The 23,153-nt window shown below is 43.1% G+C and overlaps 1 protein-coding gene across 1 annotated transcript in view; it reads right to left on the bottom strand.

Moving 5' to 3' along the window:
- The window catches only part of PPP1R3A (protein phosphatase 1 regulatory subunit 3A), a 90,187-nt gene extending 67,443 nt beyond the window's left edge, over nucleotides 1-22,744 (bottom strand). Inside the window, exon 1 of the mRNA XM_082253540.1 lies at nucleotides 21,947-22,744. Coding sequence (XP_082109666.1) covers nucleotides 21,947-22,735 — 789 coding nt within the window. The 5' untranslated portion in view covers nucleotides 22,736-22,744. The remainder of the gene's footprint in view (nucleotides 1-21,946) is intronic.
- Nucleotides 22,745-23,153: the final 409 nt, after the last annotated feature.

Raw genomic sequence — 23,153 nt, 5'->3', positions numbered from 1 at the left:
TTCTTTTTATTTCAGAATTTTTTTATTTTTTTTTACACTACAACATGGCAAACCATGGCACCATACACCAGTTAGGGTATATTGTTATTGGACAACATGTTCTCAGCCAACTAGTAACATTATTTAAAGCCCAGTTGAACTTTAAGTGCAAAGATGTACATTTTGTTTTCTTAGAAAATAGCAACAGCTGGTGTAGAAAAGTCTGTTTCCTGCCAACATGCTGCAATGAAGGACACTTACTCTATGTATGGAATTAACATTCTCTCTGAAGAGGTCCAACATGCCCCTGCTAAGTAAGACCAATGCCTCTGCAGTAAAGATTATATTTCCCACTGATTGGAGATCTCTAGCTCTGGCTCAGTAGGGGATAAAACAAAAATGTAAACTAACGCCAAACCATTGCAAAAAGGTTCAAAAAGGACCTTAGAGATCCTCTGGGGTGTAGAAGTCACCTGCCCCGGAACCAGATTAGCTACATCAATAGTTTAGGATAGAAATACTAACAGAATAACCAACAAGACAACCAACAAGAAAACCCTATGTTCCAGCGCTGTTTTTCCACTTTCCTTACCCATCATCAGTAGGGGATGTGTCCGTCTACACAGGAGGCTGGTAGGGGACAGACTTTTCCTCATAGACTGTAGTTGCTTTCTTAACTGTAGAACTCTTGTACACCATTTATTTTTATGCACATGGAACGTATTTAACAGATTTAATCTAAAAGATCAGTTGGGTTTAGTTGAGACCACATGCCTATCTTTGATGGGATTATTTATTTATTTGAATGTACAGTTCAGCAGCAAATTTTAGGTATTAAAATCTAGAAGAAAATAAGTTGTAACATTAAGATCAAACTTCACCAGAAAAAAGGGATTTTAATCTGCTGTGTAATTGTTTCTTTGTGATAACTATTCATTCTGACATATGTGAACCCTGCCAATGACAAGGGCAAAAAAAAAAAGAAAGAAATAAAACAGTTTGCTTCTTGAGTAAAACAAAGATTTGATCTCAGAAGAACACCATAAGAAGCTGCACATAAATGTATACTTGTGTTGGATAGGGATTTGTTTAAAGGGCATTTCAAGTTAAATTCAAATCAATATTTGCTTGTGTCCATTTTATAGTAACTCTGGGAAATTGCCCTTTCTAGCTCCAAGTATTTGTCTGGATTTATTGCCATTTACACATTTCACCTGTAGATTATATTCTGGCATAAGGTGCATAAGGTATTAAGGTGCTGATACTGTACAAAGATTCAACGGCAAATCATCATATTTAGTTGAATTTGTAAGGGGTGTGGAAATGTCCTTATTAATACAAAAAAAAGGGCCCTATACAAAAATAGAAATTTAAATTTAAACTGGTGCTTTGGATTTTTTTTTCTCTGTGATTTTGTTAGACACTCTTTTAATTCAGTTTCAAGCACTGCAAGGCTACTTTTAAATCCATCTGCACTAATCTTGGAACAGCTGACATATTCCACAAGCTCTGAGAACTGGAAGCCTCAGTATATGAAGTGCATAAAATACAGCTAGTTTTTAACAAAGGCAACAGACTTATATGTTCTCAAATAGGATTTATTTTTTAAAATAATGCTATTATAATTAATTTTAGTAAACATTATGGATCTAATATACTGTAAGTAGTGTCCTGTTCTATGAATGTTTCTTACAGCATGAAAGACTACTAGCCAATCAGTTCTTCAATAGAGGCATTCTAACATTTAGGTGTATCTAACCTGAAAAAAATGTAAATTGTAAATTGCTTATCAAATATATATTGCAAATTAATATTGTTGGTGCATTAGTATTATGCATTTTCCATCTTCATGAATGATTGAAGCTTTAATTCAAACACATCAATAATCAATTCAGACATGGGCAATAATGTCTGCCACTGATGAAGCAAAGCCTACCTAGCTGCTGAGGAAGAGCATAGCTGTCTACTGTGCCAGCAAAGTGCAGTTCACTGTATTTTCTATAGCAAAACATTGGGCACCTCACTACCTCACGGACATAGACAACCTTGTCTAACAAATTTGCCCACAGTAGAAAAAGCCTACAGCACTCACAGGAGTGTTGCTTGACCCCCTAGCTATTCCAGTCAAGAAGGGATGTTGTCTCACAGTAGGGCTCCTGTCCGAGAAACACCAAAGCTAGAGTCTGTATATGAACCACAAATATTTTATTGGTTATGTAGCACCACCCCCGCAGGAGCTGCTGATTATATTATTGGGTCTACACCCTGCCTAACAACCCAATCAAATTGGCTCGATCCCTCCTCAGGCACAACTGACCCAGAATAGGACTGGACTATCAAATAGATACACAGGTTGGAATACAATACTTCACTATGCAACAATACCTTGTTACCTTCTTGAATAGTAGTCCTTCTGGGTGACACAATGGAACAACGCACAAGATTGTAATTAACCAAACTTAGTTTACTATATATCAAATTGAATAGGGGAGATACAATACAATACAATATAAGTCCATAAAAGGTTATTTAAAACAGCTTTAAAAAGGTAAAAAAATACCCCCACACTCCTCCTGCATTAAGGCTAGACACAGTACCAGGTAGGTGGGCCTATCTGAGTCCCTCCCCCAGAGTTCTCTTCTTTCTTGTTGATCTTCGCTAGCAAGGTTATTGAATAGAGCTCATTTGTAATCCAGATTAGGAATAAAGATCAAGAGAGAGAAAACAACGAGCTGTTAGTTGTCACCGCAGGGTGTCTGCGTAACTGAGCAATAACTTCTGCGAGAGAGATAAGCCTCTGGCGACTCCTTTACAGACCTTATTGTTTGTCTATGAGTCTCCTGAGAGAGTATGGTGATAAACCCCGGGGTTTTATCACCTCCTGCTGCGCTACCGCTATCTGTAGATAAAACTGTCTCTTCAGCAGATAAAGTCAGTTATTGGGCATGTGCCCTCTCACCAACAGAAGTTTCTCCTTCGCGCGCTTCCACTGCGGTCTCAGTCCTTTGGCTATATGCCAGCCGCGCGGGGTCCTTCTGGCGGATGACTTCCGGTCTCGGCAAACAGCAGTATGACCTCCAGGAATGTGCCTCGTGCCTGAGATGGGACGGTTCCACGTCGTCCCTCCAGGCTAAAAGGCTCTGGCCCAATATCCAGTGTCAGTCCTTCACTCTCGCTCGCTGGTTCCTCAGAGTCCAGCGCAGAAAGGCCCCCCTTCGCGCGCTTCTCTCTCCTTTAAATAACCTCCCCCATAGTGCCGTGCGGTGCAGCCGTGCACCCTGGATCTTGCAAAGCAGCCTGGGAGATGTAGTTTCTTCATCTTGTGAAAAGGAAGTCACAGCCCGGGAAATTCCATGCAGCTACCACTAGAGGGAGCCTAGTTCCTGGATCTTGCAAAGCAGCCTGGGAGATGTAGTTTCTTCATCTTGTGAAAAGGAAGTCACAGCCCGGGAAATTCCATGCAGCTACCACTAGAGGGAGCCTAGTTCCTTCCCACATATCAAACAGTGTCTTTAGGCATGTTTAACCCCGCTACACACTCCCCCCACTTGAGAAACTTTGGTCCCCAAAGAGGTCAACAGTATGTACCCTAGTGCATAGGTTGGCATTATACAACAAAAACATTAACATTTTGCTGAAATAAGTCAATCTGAATACATCCAATTTTGTATTCTAATAGCAGTGCAACAGTAAAACGATAAAGTGCAATTAATAAGCAAATAAGTGATTTCTACAGTGTTAATATAGTGCTGATTTCTAGTGCTTTTATATAGTGCTCCTTTAAAAAGCACATGTGCCTTTGCAATTTCTTAAACACTTACATCTTAAAGTTTGTGTTGAAAAAAAAAACATCAAAAGGTGAGAAAGAGAAAAAAACATATAGTGAGGTCAGAGCAACAAAATGTGCGCAAACATTAACTCACAAAGTAAACCAAATTGTGAATATCAAAAACTGTGCTTATTATAATGGCCAAACCCAATATCCTTATGTACAAACTTAAATGCAAACGTTTTCTACTTCAATACTTTGTTCTCATGATCTCTCACAGACCCCCCAAAACTTGGGTGGCTTGTACAGTTGTGCCTGGGGGTGAGCTAGGGTTGTCCCCCACCAAATCTACAGTGGAGGAACTAGGCTGGTCAGGAGACCTTTTGGAGATAAAAACAGCTTCTTCCGAACATTCACCCAATTGATCATAGGTCAGTCTCTTAGGTGGGTGAATGACTCTCCTTTCCCTCTGTTCCCGTGGAGGCATGCTCTCAGAGGTACTAGGATCAGGCACTTCTGAGGATTCTTCCATGTCCCCCTCCTCATGTTCCAACACAGAGGCACCTGATGGTTCAAGAGAGGTCAGTTCTTCTTCAGAGAAGGGTGCAACCTCCTCCTCAGGATCTTCATCCTCAGCTGCTTCTTCTGGAAGCATATGAAAGGGTATGAATTCAGGGGCTTCTGCCCGAAGGGCTCCTCTATCAGCCAAGTCAGACGAAGACAGGGAGGCAGGTGTGGGTTCTGGCAACTGAGATGACCACAACCAGTCGGGTACCTCCTCTTCATCTTCCAAATCTTCAGATGGAGAACTTCCCTCTCCCTCATCTGGGAGCATCGTCTGAGATCTGGTAACTGGTCTGGACCGGCGAGAAGTCGAAGGGGCCGCTGACAAGTCTTCCACAGGGGGCATACGAACCGCTTCAGAGAGAGGCAGCAAATGGTTCCGATGCCAAGCCTTCAATGGACCCACACTTCCCTCAGGCCGAATTTGGTACACAGGAAGGTTTGGCAGTTGCTTACAGATAACATAAGGTTGGGACTTCCAGCGGTCTGCCAACTTGTGTTTTCCCGGGACACCCAAGTTTCTCAACAAAACCCTGTCCCCTGGTTGCAGGTCATGGATCCGAACTTTTAGGTCGAAATTTTTTTTATTCCGCAGTCCACGTTGATCAGATGTGGCCTGAGCCTTGTCATAGGCCGCTTTCAGACTCTTCCGCAGTCGGTCCACATATCCTCTATGCGATGCTGAAGAGGTATGATCAGGTGAAATGCCAAAGGCCAAATCCACTGGCAACCGAGCCTCCCTTCCAAACATCAGCCGATAAGGGGAATATCCAGTAGCATCACTGACAGTGCTGTTGTAGGCATGCACAATGGCAGCTACGTGCCTGCCCCAATGCTGTTTCTTCTCTGAGCTCAAAGTCCCCAACATATCCAAAAGAGTCCTGTTAAATCGTTCAGGCTGGGCATCCCCCTGTGGATGGTAGGGAGTGGTTCTAGTCTTTTGAATGCCTAACATATCTAACAGTCTCTTGATCAGTCTGCTTTCAAAGTCCCTTCCCTGATCAGAATGGAGGCGCTGTGGTAACCCATAATGTACAAAGAACTTCTCTACAAGAACTTTGGCTACCGTTGAGGCCTTCTGATCCCTTGTTGGGAATGCTTGAGCATATCTGGTAAAATGGTCTGTTACCACAAGGACATTCCCCTGGCCACTCAGATCAGGCTCTAAGCAAAGGAAATCAATGCACACCAGCTCCATGGGTCCCTGACTTTGTAGATGGCCCATTGGGGCTGCTTGACGTGGCAGAGTCTTCCTCTGTATACACCGGACACAAGAATGACAGTATCCTTCAACTTCGGCCCTCATACAAGGCCAGTAGAACCTGTCCCTGACAAGCTGAAAGGTTCTTTCGGGCCCCAGATGGCCATGATTATCATGAAGAGCGGCCAGAACTCCCTCTCTGTATTTAGCTGGTAAGAACAGTTGCCACTTCTCCTCCAGATCTTCAGATGGACCTCTCCGGTAGGCCACTCCTTCTCTGATCTGTAACCGGGTCCACTCTCTATGCAACAGACGGGCCCCCTGAGGGGAGTCAGTTAGAAGCAACTCAGGGCTCTGGATCTCCAGGGCTTCCAAGAGAAGTTTTCCCAAAGGGTCTTCCAACTGCTCCTTCCGCAAGTCCCTTTTGGACAGCCGGGGCAAACCCTCCCCTTCAACTTGGGTCACCTGGCAGTAGCATTTGGGTACTCCGATAGCCGAAACCCCAATCTCTTCTGCTCTTGACCCTCCTCGGGATCGAAATTCAGTTCCCTGATATAGGGCACGCACCCCTTCTGGAGCCAAATGAGTCCATTCTTCCGCAGGTTCCTGTGGAACATGCAACCTTCTGGATAGGGCATCTGCATCCCTATTTCCGATTCCTGGCCGATACTTCAGGCTAAAATTGAAGCTAGAGAGGGCAGCCAACCATCGATGTCCTGTTGCATCCAGCTTGGCCGTAGTCAACAGATAGGTGAGGGGATTATTATCTGTCTTGACAATGAATTCAGCTCCGTACAGGTAGTCTTTCAATTTGTCAACCACTGCCCACTTCAAGGCCAAGAATTCAAGTTTGTGAGTAGGATAATTCCTTTCAGCAGGCAGTAGGCTTCTGCTCACATAGGTAACAGGTCGCAGATGACCCTCATGCTCCTGATAAAGTACCCCCCCCAGCCCATCTCGGCTGGCATCAACATGCAGTTCATATGGTTTTGTGGGGTCCGCATAGGCCAACACAGGGGCAGTGGTTAGGGTTTCCTTCAGCTGGACAAAGGCCCCTTCGCATTCCGGGGTCCACTGATCCTGGATGGATTCCTTAGCCTTCCGGGGGCCTATGGTGGACTTCGCCGGCTTTACCAACTCAGGGACATCATCTTCTTCATTCTTCAGGAGCTCATTTAGGGGTCGGGCAATCTGGGCGAACCCCTCCACAAACCTCCTGTAATAGGAGCAAAAGCCCAAGAATGACCGGAGTTCGGTCACATTTGTGGGTCTCGGCCAGGAAGCAACAGCATCCAGCTTGTCCGGGTCAGTGGCCACCCCTTCTTCAGACACGATATGGCCCAGGTAATGGACCGAGGACTGATAGAATTGGCACTTCTCAGGAGAAAGTTTCAGACCTTCTTCATGTAGCCTCTTCAAGACCTTTTCCAACCTCTCCTCATGTTCTTCTAAAGTTCTGCCAAACACGATAACATCATCCAAGTATACCAGTACCTCTATCAAATTCATATCTCCAACGGTCCTCTCCATCAGCCTTTGGAAGGTAGCAGGGGCCCCGGACAACCCCTGAGGCATGCGATTGAACTCAAAGAACCCCACAGGGGTGATGAAGGCTGTTTTCTCCCGATCTTCAGGGTGCATGGGGATCTGATAATACCCACTCTTTAAGTCCATCACACTGAACCACTTCGCCCCTGACAGACTCTGTAGGGCATCTTCGATTCGAGGAGTGGTATACTGGTCTGGGATGGTTCTTCTGTTCAGCGTTCGGTAGTCGATACAAAGCCTCAAAGATCCATTTTTCTTCCGGACTACCACTATCGGGGAAGCATACGGGCTCCTGGATTCTCGGATAATCCCGATCTTTTTGAGCTCTGCCAGCTGTTGACGTAGATCTTCTAAGTCACCTAAGGGGACTCGCCGGACTCTCTCCCTGAAAGGCTTGTCCTCACTCAGGCGGATCTTATGAGTGGCGCTCCTGGCACATCCCACGTCAAACTCGTCCTTAGAGAATATTTCCCTCCATCGAGCAAGTTGTGCCTTGGCCCTCTTCACCCATTCCGGCGGGAGGGCAGCGTTTCCAGAGCAAAGCTCCTCTATAGCCGCTTCACCCTGTTCCTTTTCTTTGAAATCAATGGGGGCAACTGGGGTAGCCGGGTTGACTTGGCCCAGGAGCACTCTGGCCGGTACCTTCACTGGTGTAATAGAGGTGTTTCTGACACTCACTAAAACCCTTCCACGGTTTTCCTGTAACACCTTCAAAGGGATCACCTCAGGGATCACTTCTATCCCTCTCTGTCTCTCCTTTTGACCTGATTCAAAGATAATGAAGGGACCCGGCTGTTGCCATGTGAGTTTAACAGAAGCCTTAAAACAGGCCACCTCTCCTGGCTGTAAGACCTTTTCTGCTCTATCCAGCTTCCAGAGTCGTCCAACTCCTTCTGCGGGGGTCTCTTGCTCCAACACTAATCGTTGGTAGGCCTGCCGTAGCATGGGATGGATCCTTGGCGCCTGAGCATCTTGTCCCTGGACCAGTTGTATCAGAAGGCGCCTTACCAGGTCAGTGTTTGTTCCTACGATGAGAGAGCTTTTGTTGGCCCCTGGTGGACGAGGACAGACCACCGCTAAGGTGTCGAAGGTTTCCGCTTCACCAGCCACTGATGGATCAAAGGTCAACTTGATTGGCAGATACCCGTCATAGGGAAAACTTTGGGTCCCAATACCCCATATCTCCAGATCTTCCAACTTCTGCAAAGGTAGATGGGTAAGATATTTATCATAGAAGTCTCTATACAAAAGAGTCACCTGGGCCCCTGTGTCAAGGAGGGCTCTTGTGTAAATTCCTTCCACCTGAACCGAGACCACTGGGGAGGGCCCGACCAAGTTAGTTGGGAATTCTCTTGATGTAGCCTTGTTATCTGATTCAGTTCTCTGTACCCTGGCCCTCTTCTCCTTTTTCTTCCTTGATCTAGGCCCCCGCCGAATCCGGTGTGCATTGACTTTCCTTCCCTCAGTAACCCGGAGTCTAGAACTGGGGGTGTTATATTTGGGTCTGACCCCCTGACTCAGTTTCCCTGATCCTGCACCACTTCTGGAGTCCCTTAAGACTGGCGGACACCCGGTTGACTCCTTCACCGGTGTCCTCTGAAGTTTCCCGCTGGCTCGCGAGGTTTCGCGGCAGCATTTCCTGAGCTGGGACATACCCTTCTAACATGCCCAACTCCCCCGCAGTTGAAACAAGTTAACAATCTTGCAGGCCGTGGCTCTGGATCTGTGCTGAGACTAACAGGTTCATCTGGCCTCTCCGATATACTCCCCTTGGGTAGAGTGGATACCTGACCAGTCAGGATGGACACCATTTCTATCAACTGAGACACTTGGGTCTTTAGGAGTTCAACTTGAGAGTCACCCTCTTCCACACTTATCACTCCAACCCGGGCAGTTGAGTCAAACTGCCGACTTTTCTTCTTGTTGTCCAACATGACCTCTTCCTCTCTGACCATTCGAATCAGATCGGGGTATTCTAGAATGCCGCCATCTCGACGAGTTCGTAACAGTATGGCAATGGGATCTAAAGGTTGAGCCCCTTTCAGAACCTGTCGTGCACGAGTCTCATCTATTTTCCGGGGGTCTATTCCTTTCTTTAACAGAATCTGGTGGATAATCCTATCCAGACGTTTAATGAATTCGGACAACTTCTCCCCCTCTTCTTGATAACAGTGGTCCAACTGGTAGAGAAGTTCAGCCGCGTTCTCCGTCCGACCAAACACATCTTGCAGAATGTCCAAATAATCCTGTGCAGTGCAGTTCTTCTTGCTAAGCTTTAGATTACGTACAGCCTCTAATGCAGGTCCCCTTAAACTCTCTGTGATCCTCTGCTTCTTGTGCTGTTCTGGTACCTCCCATTCCTCCAAAGCCTGAGTGGCGGTATCTAGCCACTCTTCGAACCCATCTTCTGCTGAAGGCACAGGCTGTTTCCCAGAGAATGTCCGGAGCTTCCTATATCCAGTCATCAGATAGCTCGAGGAGTCCCTGCTACATTTTGCCACAATCTCCCCAAGAACAGCACACAGTTCTGAGCTAAAAGTCGACAAAGGTGATGACTCAGGATGCCCTTCTTGGACACCTTTTTCTTGGCTGGATACCCCAGGGGTGGTGGATGAGGGACCCGCAGTAGGAACTCCTGGATGTATCAGGAAAAGTTCTGTTTGGTCAATAGTTTTTACACTGTTTCCATTGAAATAATCAGGGACCCCTTTCCTCCACTCACACAGTGCATACGTGTGTGGGGCAGTGGTGTCAGTTTTTATGTCAATCACCCAGAATTTCCTGTCTGTGGATAGTGCCCTTAAAACAGGGAGGAGCTTTTCTTCAGTCCAGGCTTCTCCCTTGATTTCAACCACCAGGCCATTTTCCACTATGACATTCTCTTCCTTGCACCACTCAGCAGCAGCGACAGGATCCATTTCTGCGTGGGAGGGGATTCTGGGGCTGAGAGGGTTGTGTTGCAGGACTGTAGAAATCCCGGACGAGCCCCCACGTGTAGCACCACCCCCGCAGGAGCTGCTGATTATATTATTGGGTCTACACCCTGCCTAACAACCCAATCAAATTGGCTCGATCCCTCCTCAGGCACAACTGACCCAGAATAGGACTGGACTATCAAATAGATACACAGGTTGGAATACAATACTTCACTATGCAACAATACCTTGTTACCTTCTTGAATAGTAGTCCTTCTGGGTGACACAATGGAACAACGCACAAGATTGTAATTAACCAAACTTAGTTTACTATATATCAAATTGAATAGGGGAGATACAATACAATACAATATAAGTCCATAAAAGGTTATTTAAAACAGCTTTAAAAAGGTAAAAAAATACCCCCACACTCCTCCTGCATTAAGGCTAGACACAGTACCAGGTAGGTGGGCCTATCTGAGTCCCTCCCCCAGAGTTCTCTTCTTTCTTGTTGATCTTCGCTAGCAAGGTTATTGAATAGAGCTCATTTGTAATCCAGATTAGGAATAAAGATCAAGAGAGAGAAAACAACGAGCTGTTAGTTGTCACCGCAGGGTGTCTGCGTAACTGAGCAATAACTTCTGCGAGAGAGATAAGCCTCTGGCGACTCCTTTACAGACCTTATTGTTTGTCTATGAGTCTCCTGAGAGAGTATGGTGATAAACCCCGGGGTTTTATCACCTCCTGCTGCGCTACCGCTATCTGTAGATAAAACTGTCTCTTCAGCAGATAAAGTCAGTTATTGGGCATGTGCCCTCTCACCAACAGAAGTTTCTCCTTCGCGCGCTTCCACTGCGGTCTCAGTCCTTTGGCTATATGCCAGCCGCGCGGGGTCCTTCTGGCGGATGACTTCCGGTCTCGGCAAACAGCAGTATGACCTCCAGGAATGTGCCTCGTGCCTGAGATGGGACGGTTCCACGTCGTCCCTCCAGGCTAAAAGGCTCTGGCCCAATATCCAGTGTCAGTCCTTCACTCTCGCTCGCTGGTTCCTCAGAGTCCAGCGCAGAAAGGCCCCCCTTCGCGCGCTTCTCTCTCCTTTAAATAACCTCCCCCATAGTGCCGTGCGGTGCAGCCGTGCACCCTGGATCTTGCAAAGCAGCCTGGGAGATGTAGTTTCTTCATCTTGTGAAAAGGAAGTCACAGCCCGGGAAATTCCATGCAGCTACCACTAGAGGGAGCCTAGTTCCTGGATCTTGCAAAGCAGCCTGGGAGATGTAGTTTCTTCATCTTGTGAAAAGGAAGTCACAGCCCGGGAAATTCCATGCAGCTACCACTAGAGGGAGCCTAGTTCCTTCCCACATATCAAACAGTGTCTTTAGGCATGTTTAACCCCGCTACAGTTAAAATTAAGGCAATGCAGTATAGTGCTGTGTTACTACACTGGATTGCCTGGATTGTAACCAAGTATCTATAGAGTCTATATAGACTCTAGCATTGGCATTTCTCCTATCAGTAGCCTACTGACCTACAAATACAAATCATAGGACTGAATTGATCATTAATGCCCCTTAGTGCTGAAGTACTGTATTTTCACAGTGTGCTCAAAAGTATAAGCCATAACTTTCATCCCTCCCGATCTTCTAAATAGGGGGTTGCGTATGGAAAACCAGACTATTGAAGCCTAACCTGTGAACTCATGCACAATAGAAATCAAAGATTGACATTGTTCCCCTGAACCAAAATCTAAATGTTCCCTATACTTACTAATCAGAGTAATAGAATGTTTAGGCAGCACATGTGGTGCCAAATTAATAATTTACTACCATAGGAAGTGCTTCTTATAGCATTGAAAGAATGTCCAAGATAACAGATAATCAATCTATTAATTGATACTCTATAAGGAAGCAAGTTATTGTCAAACATTTTTATGTTTAGGAAAGATGGCTATATGATCCAAAAATATCTAGACATGTGTTGAACTGATCTGTACAACCTAGACTGTTGAATTAATCTATCCAGATTGTTATCCAAGAAGTAAACTGAACAAGAATATCTTTTTCTCAAAACAAAAAAAAATGTTATACAGGGAACTAAACATTGTGATTGTTACTGTATGCACATATGCATTATAATCTTAATGTTAATTAAAAAAATCTCTTATTGTGTTATCCTAAAGGCCTTGAGGATTATATCGGTCTGTATCCATGGGAAGTTTTGGCAGATGGTAAGTGAAGAAAAATGCAATCTTCTAATATTTTCCCCCTGCATACATACTTTTGTCAGGGATAGCTAAATGCAATCCATACTGTCATAAGAACCTTATCATTAGCTTTATGTTCCTATAAAAGTGAACACATCAAGCACCAAAAGAATTTTAGGAAACAAAGAAATGGCAGTGGGTACTCAGCTCAAGTGTTCTTAAGGCGTGAATGATAATGGTTTGTTATTTCCTCAATTCAGCTGTTACACTGTAATTTATCTGCCTCGTTGGCACTGTAAACATTCAGTGGAATTCACTGTCTTTGCTTGCCTACTCTGTCCTGGTGATCTGTCTGTTGAAAATAAAGAATATTTTAATATCATTTAAATTTATGTACTGTAAATATGCTGCACTTTTACCATTAGTTTGTTTAAGTCGAGTTTTGGTACTGCTTGTAAAATTGCTGGCATTTTTTCTTTGCTCCGAGATTTACTAGCAAAACATTGTCAATGTTATAAAAACTGGGAATGTTGTGGAGGAAAACTTTGCAAATTGATGAAAATCTACAAAATCTAGAAAGGCAATTGTTGTTACTACAGTATCTCACAAAAGTGAGTACACCCCTCACATTTTTGTAAATATCTTATTATATCTTTTCATGTGACAACACTAAAGAAATGACACTTTGCTACAATGTAAAGTAGTGAGTGTACAGCTTGTATAACAGTGTAAATGTGCTGTCCCCTCAAAATACCTCAACCCACAGCCATTAATGTCTAAACTGCTGGCAACATAAGTGAGTACACCCCTAAGCTAAAATGTCAAAATTGGGCCCAATTAGCAATTTTCCCTGCCCGGTGTCATGTGAGTGGTTAGTGTTACAAGGTCTCAGGTGTGAATGGGGAGCAGGTGTGTTAAATTTGGTTTTATCGCTCTCATTCTCTCATACTGGTCACTGGAAGTTCAACATGGCCCCTCATGGCAAAGAACTCTCTGAGGATCTGAAAATAAGAATTGTTGCTCTACATAAAGATGGCCTAGGCTATAGGAAGATTGCCAAGACCCTGAAACTGAGCTGCAGCACAGTGGCCAAGACTATACAGTGGTTTAACAGGACAGGTTCCACTCAGAACAGGACTCGCCATGGTCGGCCAAATACGTTGAGTGCACATGCTCAGCGTCATATCCAGAGGTTGTCTTTGGGAAATAGACGTATGAGTGCTGCCAGCATTGCTGCAGAGGTTGAAGGGGTGGGGGGTCAGCCTGTCAGTGCTCAGACCTCAGGTCGCACACTGCATCAAATTGGTCTGCATGGCTGCCGTCCCAGAAGGAAGCCTCTTCTAAACATGATGCACAAGAAAGCCCACTAACAGTTTGCTGAAGACAAGCAAACTAAGAACATGGATTACTGGAATCATGTCCTGTGGTCTGACGAGACCAAAATAAATGTATCTGGTTCAGATGGTGTCAAGCGCGTGTGGCGTGATCAGGTAAGGAGTATGAAGACAAGTGGGTCTTGTCTTCAGTCAAGCATGGTGGTGGGAGTGTCATGGTCTGGGGCTGCATGAGTGCTTCAAGCACTCTTTGAGGAAACCATGAATGCCAACATGTACGGTGACATACTGAAGTAGAGCATGATTCTTTCCCTTCAGAGACCTGGCCGCAGGGCAGTATTCCAACATGATAACGACCACAAGCACACCTCCAAGATGACCACTGCCTTGCTAAAGAAGCTGAGGGTAAAGGTGATGGACTGGGCAAGCATGTTTCCAGACCTAAACCCTATTGAGCATCTGTAGGGCACCCTCAAGCAAAGGTGGAGGAGCGCAAAGTCTCTAACATGCGCCAGCTCCGTGATTTTGTCATGGAGGAGTGGAAGAGGACTCCAGTGGCAACCTGTGAAGCTCGGGTGAACTCCTTGCCCAAGAGGGTTAAGGCAGAACTGGAAAATAGTGGTGGCCACAAAAAATATTGACACTTTGGGCCCAATTCAGGCAATTTCACTTAGGGGTGTACTCACTTTTGTTGCCAGCGGTTTAGACATTAATAGCTGTGTGTTGAGTTATTTTGAGGGGACAGAAAATTGACACTTTTATACAAGCTGTACACTCACTACTTTACATTGTAGCAAAGTGTAATTTCTTCAGGCCCCGTTCACACTGGGGCGATCCGACTTGGGGGGGTGACCTCGGAGCGGCCGGCACGGACTTCATAACATTGAAGTCTATGACGGTTGCTCCGGGTCGCCCCAAAGAAGATCTAGACCCTTTTTCTAAGTCGGAGCGACTTGTGTCGCTCCTATTAAAACGGGTCCGCAGCTTCCCTATGGAAGGCGACCTACGGCGACCTGTGAGGCGACCAGGTCGCCCCAGTGTGAACGGGGACTCAGTGTTGTCACATGAAAAGATATAATAAAATATTTACAAAAATGTGAGGGGTGTGCTCACTTTTGTAAGATACTGCAGCTGTTGTTGGTTTGGGAGGTATCAAGTGTGTCTAAAATTAAGACATTTAATATTTCTGTGTCAATTATTTTAACTTACCTATGTATTTTACAAATATTCAGAGAGTATGCCTACCTCTACTTTGCTAATCAATATGAATCACAAGATCCTTATTAAGACAGAAATATGAGTAATACCATAAAAGTTTTCTTTTGACAGACCCAAAGTTCTGCCATCCTTCACAAATGGAAAAAAAACGAGCTCTAACAAGATGATGCACACACCACATAAAAGTAAAGAAGCAAAGTGTATATAGAATTTACAGTGTGACCAGACCACAAACTAGACATAATTTAAAAAATAAACTTATGCGCTAAAATAAGGTATAAGACGTGCTGGATATGAAGGATGGGTCGATAAATACAAAACAATCATGGAACACTACTACTACTGATTCACAATTGATAGAATATTTCCTCAACTGTTGATCAGAGAAAAACATTCTTTCAACAACTTATCTAAAACTCTGACATATAAAACACTCAAAAGACAGCATCCGAGAATAGTGTGTGGTGTCACAAATGCTCTACTCTTTGCATGTCACCCAAATAAGCTTCATCAGTTGCCTGGAGTCTGACATAATCCAAACTTATGAATGCTCTCCTCTAAAACAAACCAAACTTTTGTCTTTGTACACAACAAAGTCCTACCCATTTTCTAAAAACATCTTAAGCCACTTGTTATCCGTGAAACTGTTGATATCCTGATCTAACCCACATTAAGTCCAGCCAGAACTATACTGTCCAATTCAGAGATCCTTTTAGTCTTTCATTTGGATAGTTATCTCCATTATTTGCATCCTTTTTAGTCCTGATCTATCTATACCAGCATTTTATAAACCTGATGGGTAGAATGAGCTTTGTGTTTGGGTTGAGGTTGAGGTTGAGTTTGCAAAACAAACCCATTGTGGTTCACTGAGTCTGTGAACTAATATGGCCATTTGTCACCACAGCCTATAATTAACTCAGTTCCTGGGTTCTGAACTTAGTTCAGGTGGCTTTTAATGGCCAGTAGTGAGGGCTCTGTTAAGTGAAAGCCAGCCCCTCAATAAAAAATCAGGGATCTCAGCTGCCATAATAAAAATGTTCTCAGCTGGGATTAGATGCTTATAAAGTACATAGGGACTGATTAGTGCAAGGCATGGAGGCAGGCACTGGTGCATTAAGGTAAATGTAAACCCTTAATTGAATGTCTTTTGGGAAAAAAAATTCTGTGGTTTTAGGGGAATAAGGCTGCAGCCTCTCAACATGCATTGCCTACAGTCATAAAAGGCTGCAAAGATGTGTTTAAAAGGGTGTGTTTTCTTTTATGCTTTCATAGCCTGTCTCTGAGTCCACAAACATTTCACTGCTAGTGAACTGCATGTGTTTTTCACAGGGCATGTTTCCTAATTGTTGCTGGCTGCAATTTTTTAAATGCATCTTGTTTAGAAACAGTTTATCTCTCTACTTTTGTCTTACAAGTTGGTATTGTAAGACATAGTCCATTGCTGCATGGCAATGGACTATGCACAGTTTCAATGTAATAATCTAACTCATCCATGTTGTTTCTTTGTAGCAATTTCCACCATAACTAGCCTTTCAGTCCTTTAATTGTCTTCTTGACTGGCTGTCAATAAATCATCCACACTTTATTTTTTTTAATCCACCGTACAATATATATATATTTTTTAAAAAACTGGATAAATAAATTTGTGCATGGCTTGCATAAAACAAATCTCATCATCAACCTGCTTTAGGACTGTTTTATCCTTGCTGACAGCTGAATGGGTCGGGTGGTGAAGTGTCACTGGTTGCTAGGAAGCCAGCAGATGCTGGCTTCCAAACAGCCATTCTGAGTGGGAAGCTGTCACATTTAACAGTGGTAGTAACACTGCAGCTGCTAGGGATTAAGCTCAGCAGGCACACAATCCATTTAGTTTGGCCATTAACTGAACTTACAAAGTTCGGACAGAATTCTACTTCGGTCCAAACCCAAAACTCATTCCCACTAAACTTGCAGCACAATTCCTCTCCTCTATTTGCTGCAGCGTGCCTTTACCCTTGTGTTGTGGAAAGGTGGGCAGCCTATGGCCACATATTTTCCATGTATAAATGTGCTTCCAGAGGAGGGTATCCAGCCACCATCAAAAAACATGACACATTTTGGACACCCTTTGCATGGTAACAGTAGATCATCTGAGATTTTCCTCTTGCACTTGGGTTGGGTGAAATGCCCATGAATTTGCCCCAAATGTCTTCCTTCTCCTCATGGCCAGCATCACAAACCTTTCTATGCTTTACAGTCATCACCCCAACCTTGCTCCTCTGTATGGTTGTCACCCCAACACTTCTCCTCACTGCCAGCACCCCAAACACCCCCTCCTTTTTCCTGCCAGCCCCCCATCCTACCACATCCTTTTTTTGCTTCTAACTTGTCTCACTGGGGTGCTGCTCCCACCAAGCAATTTTGGTGCATAGTCATGTGTACTCCTTGCATGTGGTACTCATACTTTTACCACATTTTATATTCTGCAGGCTGAGACAGCATACCACAGAGCTGTTTGCAGAATATACATTAAAAAGGGCCACACTGCAGAACTGTTTCTCTTTGTCACCTATTCAAGTAGTTACATACTGTCCCAATGCTGACAAATTTTTATGAAACACATACTCGAAAGAATAATAATGCCACAATGATATATCACTCTAATGTTATTTTCAAATTCTCACTTTTTGCTATCATGATTTTTCTCTTCTTGTGTCATTCTATTCAGCACTTTCCTGAACTTCAGGTCGGGATACGCACCCTAAACACACCAGGAATCTGAAGCTTTGGGATTACACGTCCCAGGACTTCTTTTGTGCTGCCCACATGGCTCATGTATCAGCTGACCACAGCAACAGAACAGAACAGTAGCAGCATATATTGCCCATGTGTTGGCCATACACAGCACCAGAGCACTGCTGCTACTAAGCATGTCTCCCCCGAGCCTGGCACCAAACAGCCTGTGTATAGTGCTGGCCAGGAGTGTACATGTCAGCGTGGATCTAAGGGTACCCTACAAGGCAAAAAAAAACACCCTTGTCTAGAAAATTTATGTGGGGTTTAATAATACTTCGCATTTATAATTTAACATTTTGGGGCATACTTGGGGATACAAGGATGCAAGAGGGTTCAGGGAAAGTAGGGTTGTGGTTTTGAAGCATTTTTGTTAAACTGTTGTGCCACTGGCCTATTTGTTTTAAGTTGAGCTTTATTTTGTTGCAAGGGTAAACTTTGGTATAGCTTTTAAATTTGTTATGGCTGCTACTCCTGCTGGTTAATTTAGGCGTATTACCATTGGAGAAAAGTGATCCAAAACAACATAAAAAAGCCCTTTTTTCAAGTTGTCATAAATCTGATTGGGGTGCAGCTGTATTTAAGCCAAGTAATGATATAAAACAAAAACAATATGTAACAAATGAAAAATATGTGATGCTAGAACAAAGTGTTAGGGTCCTTTCACACGGTCCGCATCCTCCGACGGATTCCGTTCTGCTCAGTGGGGATCGATCCGCCGATCCCCGCTGAGCAGGCGGATGGCAGTTCCGTCTCCGCTCTGTGTGCGGAGGTGGAGCTGTCAGATCCCCTCTGTCCTCTATGGGGGAATCAGATGAGAACGGACCACCTGATCCGTTGGACGAATGGAAAATAGGGTTTCCATCTGTCCAGATTTCACGGATAGGTTTGGAAGCCGATAGCAGCAGCTGTCAGATCCCTGCTGTCCTCTATGGGGAATCAGATGAGAACAGACGGCCTGTCCATTCTCATCCGATCCCATCCAATCCGATCCGCTGGACGGATGGAAAATAGGGTTTCCATCTGTCCGGATTTCACGGATAGGATCGGAAGCAGTTAGCAGCGGGTGTCAGCAGAGATGTCACCGCTGACATCTGCTGCCCCATAGGGATGCATGGGGCATCTGACCAGGTCCGCCTGAAAAACTGACAGGCGGATCTGATCGGATCGTTCGTGTGAAAGGACCCTTAATGTATCTCCATGAGAACTGTATTGTTCTGTAACATGACATACAGTCTAAAGGCATCTTCCAAGTATGTAATTTAAATGATTGCTGTTTTTCCACTGTTGCTGTTGTAGTTGCACAAAATGGGGGGGTCCTCTCCCCACTGTACTGTCATTTTAAAATGTTGTGTTTTTTTTTTATTCAGTGCTCTTTGTTTGATAACCCCTTGCCTATTAGCCTGAAAATACCCAGAATTACTTTCACGATATGCAATTTTCAAGTTCTCAATTTTCGGGCTTTATGATGGGTTACATAAACTCCCTGCAAACTGAACCCAGGTACATTCATTGATCCCTACTGTTTCTTCATGTTGTCTCATAAAATACAGTGACAAACTGTACAGTTTGAAACACAGTTTAAGGCTATACATATGTTTGTGCAATAGGTCGCACAAACTGAACCCTTTGATACTGGCTAGTCTAAGTGTGAATTTGAAAATCAACTGTTTTATTGATAACAAATCGATTGAAATTCATTTGAAAGTGGGACAGGGCTTCATTTTTGTACTGTATGTAAGGGTGGCTGAGGAGGACTATAACTAGTTAGGACTAAGTTCAACAGTCCAAGGCCCTGAAAAATCCCAACTGGACTAAATGAACATCTGTGATGTCATATGCCATTCTCTGGTGGTGTTCTTTGAGTCTGATTTTTCTGTCAGGGTTTAAATAAATTGTTTGATCTACACATTTTTTTTTTCTTTGATCAACTTGGATTATTCTTTGAAGTTGTAGAGAATTTTTGAGCTACTGGGAACTTATGGTGGGGGGCTGACTGCCTTTCCAGTGAAGGGTCTGTAGGTGTGATTCACCATAAGCACACATGGACCTCTTTCTTTGGTGGTCTTTCATAATGGTGAGTTACTGCCCAGTTTGTATTGGTCATTAAAAGGATTGTATATAAATGTAGCTGCTTAGCAATTCACCTTTATTCACAGAGTTTCACATGAACCTTACTTAAAAATACTCTGAACCTCTGCTACTCACCTAGCCAGCACTCCCTCACCACCCCTTCCTTTGTCGCAGCAAGCATCACAATTGCTAGTGTTAACTGGTGGTAAAAACACAATAGGGGAGTGAAAACATCACTGCCTTTGTCGTGTGACAGGCCTTAGGCCTAGCAATTGGCTGCTATGCCTGATCAATGCCACATGGGAGGAGGTCACATGCTTCCCCATACCTGGAAGCACTAGGTCTAGTCATCAGCTGGGACAGGGGAAGGAGCAGCAGGACAACTCTGGTACAGTGAGTATCAGTGAGCTGGGTGATCACTTTGCAAAGACACTGTCCCTTTGTCCTGAATTGGCAAGGTGACAGTATCTGTCTAAAGGACAATTGTGCTTGTAATACAGTTATTCTTTATAGGGACAACTTCCCCAACCCCCAACAAACCTCCCAAATACATACATGTCCTTGCTCTTCTTAGATTTTTCTTGTGGGCCCACTGGGCTCCACACAACCTATTGTCTAAATGTCTCCTGATTGGAATCAGCTTTTTTTCCCCAGCATGACTGGTCCTATGGAAAGCCACCTACAGTATGTTGTGTCCCTACATTGAAAATCTTTTCACAGGAATGAATGAAGATTGTGGTGCACATGCACAGACATGGAAAAGCTTAGCTGGAAGGCTTTAGCAGAAGAGGCAGTGGATCAACCAACCGATCGAGCAGCAATATCTCAGAAAAATAATAAATACAGTTATCTTTAAACTGAGCATCGCTTACTTCTTTTTTAAAAGAAAAAAAGTTCTGGGGCTTCTATCTTGATCCTGGGTTCACAATCTAGTAAGTTACAGAAAAAGAAACCAGACTTTTCTGCTCACCTTCTTGGCGTAAAAGTGTTCAATCACGAATGCAGACAGATGAGGACCTCTGACTTATGGTTCGGTTCACACATATGCAGTTTGCTTTTAGTCTGCTTCTGCATTGCTTTTTGCGTTTCTTTGCAAAAATGATTTTACAGCGAGTTTGCTGTGATTTACGTTTTGCATTTTTTCATGCATTTTTTGGCCAATTTGTTGTTGGGAAAATTAAAAAAAAAACACAAATCACAGTAAAATCTCTTTTTGCATTTAAGACCCTTTTCAAAAACGCAGCGGATTAAAAAAGCATAGATGTAAACGAGTCCCATAGGAAACCAAGGTAAATGAACTTTCTGCAAAAAACACCAAAAAACGCATAGGTGTCAACCAGGTCTAACTCTGACTTTGCAGATAGGCATATGTGTTCTAGGTCTGTGATATACTTATGCCAGAAGGTCAACCTAACAGCACGTTTACTAGCATTATTAAAAATAGATCATAGTGGGAGCCTCCATATTTCCCTATACTAGGGTTCTTTTTTCTGCACATCTCACACTTAATCTAGCTAGATAACGGGGAAGTCTCATTGTAATGTTTACAGATCAATAACTACTGAAGCATCCATTATACTGTGATATCACCAAAGATGTGAGTGACACACGCATATGCTTGCAAATAACAGTACAGTGCTCCACCCCAAGTATATTAGTTTCAGAAAGTGATGATAGCTAATTCCTATTCAGCAAAATCCCACTACTTTTAAATCAAAAGCATTCTCTACCTATTATAATGACACTGACCTATTTTATTAGCATTATTTACCAGCATTAGCTAATTCATTCCCTAATATATTTGTTTAAAGTATTACACAGTAAATGAAAACCCATTTGTACAAGATTGAGATAGTTATATTATATGCTAGACTTATTTGTATTGATGGAAGAAATTCTGTTAGAACTTTTATTATATATATTTTTTAATCTTTTTTTTTTTATTTTTTTATTGGACATTGCATTGATTGGATGTTTTGTAAACATTGCTTAGTCATTTAATCCTCTATTACTGATCAGCAGCTGTAAGGCTGTTATCTGACCCCAGTCTCTTCAAGGTGACCACAGCTATAAGAGACAGACTGGTCACAGAAGTATACATGATCTAGCAAACTTATGTTTATAAATAAATTCTCATCTCAAGGTATATGCATGTGAAGATGTAACATTTTAAATAACAGGATTCCTGGCCAAAGTTGAGCATAAAAAGCACTTTATATTTCTGTGTGTTCTGGAAGGTTAAAGGAATGTGTTCACTATAATGCCAGCTATATATTTTGTATTACACGTGACATAACCCACCTACCTTACTGCTGTCTTAAGACAGCTTTTCTTATTCTTGTCTGTTACATCCTCTGAAGGTTTAACATCCTCTGAAAGTTTAACTTCCACAATCTCTTCTTCCATAAACTTTTTATGGCATGTGAGCACATAATTACATCCATCATTGTTATCCCAAAATGTACCAACTGGAGTTTCATAGCATAAACAGAACTCCACCTGTGCACCTTCTTTTTGATAGGGGCTCACTAGTGAAATAGTAAAACCAAACTGATCAGTTCTCCCATTGGAAGAATCAGGAATATATTCTGCTAGCATATCATAAAAGCTGTGCCAGTCATCAAGAGACATTCTTACATAGATCTGTTTCTCATAAGACACATTAAGCACTCTAATAATCCCCTTCATAGCTGATATGCCTGGTATAAAATCCACCGATTCGAGTGCCACTTTTTTTGTATTCAGTCTTTCCATTAGGCCACCAATTGGAGGTAATACGAAGCTTGGAGTTAAATAAAATTCCTCAACTTTGATATTTTCTGTTTCAAAATTTGGTGATACAATTGGTACATCCCATTTATCAAACTCTTTGACAGATACTAAATCAAAGCCAAATGCATCTGCAAAAGACACCTTTCTTGTACTTGTAGGTGGTGGTTCCAGGTCTCCATCGTCCGAAGATACAGATGATGCTCGTCTTCTGGGAAGTGGGGATAAGCGAGGCTTAATTGTAGCTTTCACATCATCTTCCTCTGTGCACAAATCAGTTGCATCTGGTAGATCCAATAGTTTAAGCTTATCTCCATTATTTTCTTCAAAACTCTCCATCTTGCTCTTAGATGTGTGCAGTAGAAGAGCAGAACAGCTTGTGACAGTTGACATTTGAGACTCTGTGACTTAGTATGAGGATTAACATTACACATGACATTGCAAAGAGGAGTCAGGCCTATTAATAAGCGTGGTGGCTTGTAAACTATTTTGGCCTTCCAAAAGGTTTTAATTCTGATACCCTAAGTGGTACGTGATTAAAATCAAAGCATTTTTAATGAACTTGTTTTATGACAGTTCCCTGTTAGCCTTTTTTAGTAGGAGAATTACAGAGATACATTTTATTTATTTATTAATAGATGGGAGGCACAAATATTTACCAAACTATTTTCATTGATACATCTATTTATTAAAGAGATAAACCACTTTTTTGGCGTCCCTTTATTTTTTATTTACTTTGATAAAGTTTGCTTGCAGAACTTGTTTATGCATATTTTCATATTTGGAATTTATTACATTTTTCTAGGGTCTG

This window comes from Pelophylax lessonae (genome assembly GCF_965119305.1).
Source record: "Pelophylax lessonae genome assembly, chromosome: 4".
NCBI lineage: Eukaryota > Metazoa > Chordata > Amphibia > Anura > Ranidae > Pelophylax > Pelophylax lessonae.
Note: the sequence above shows the minus strand (reverse complement) of the source record. Positions and strands in the feature narration are given on the sequence as shown.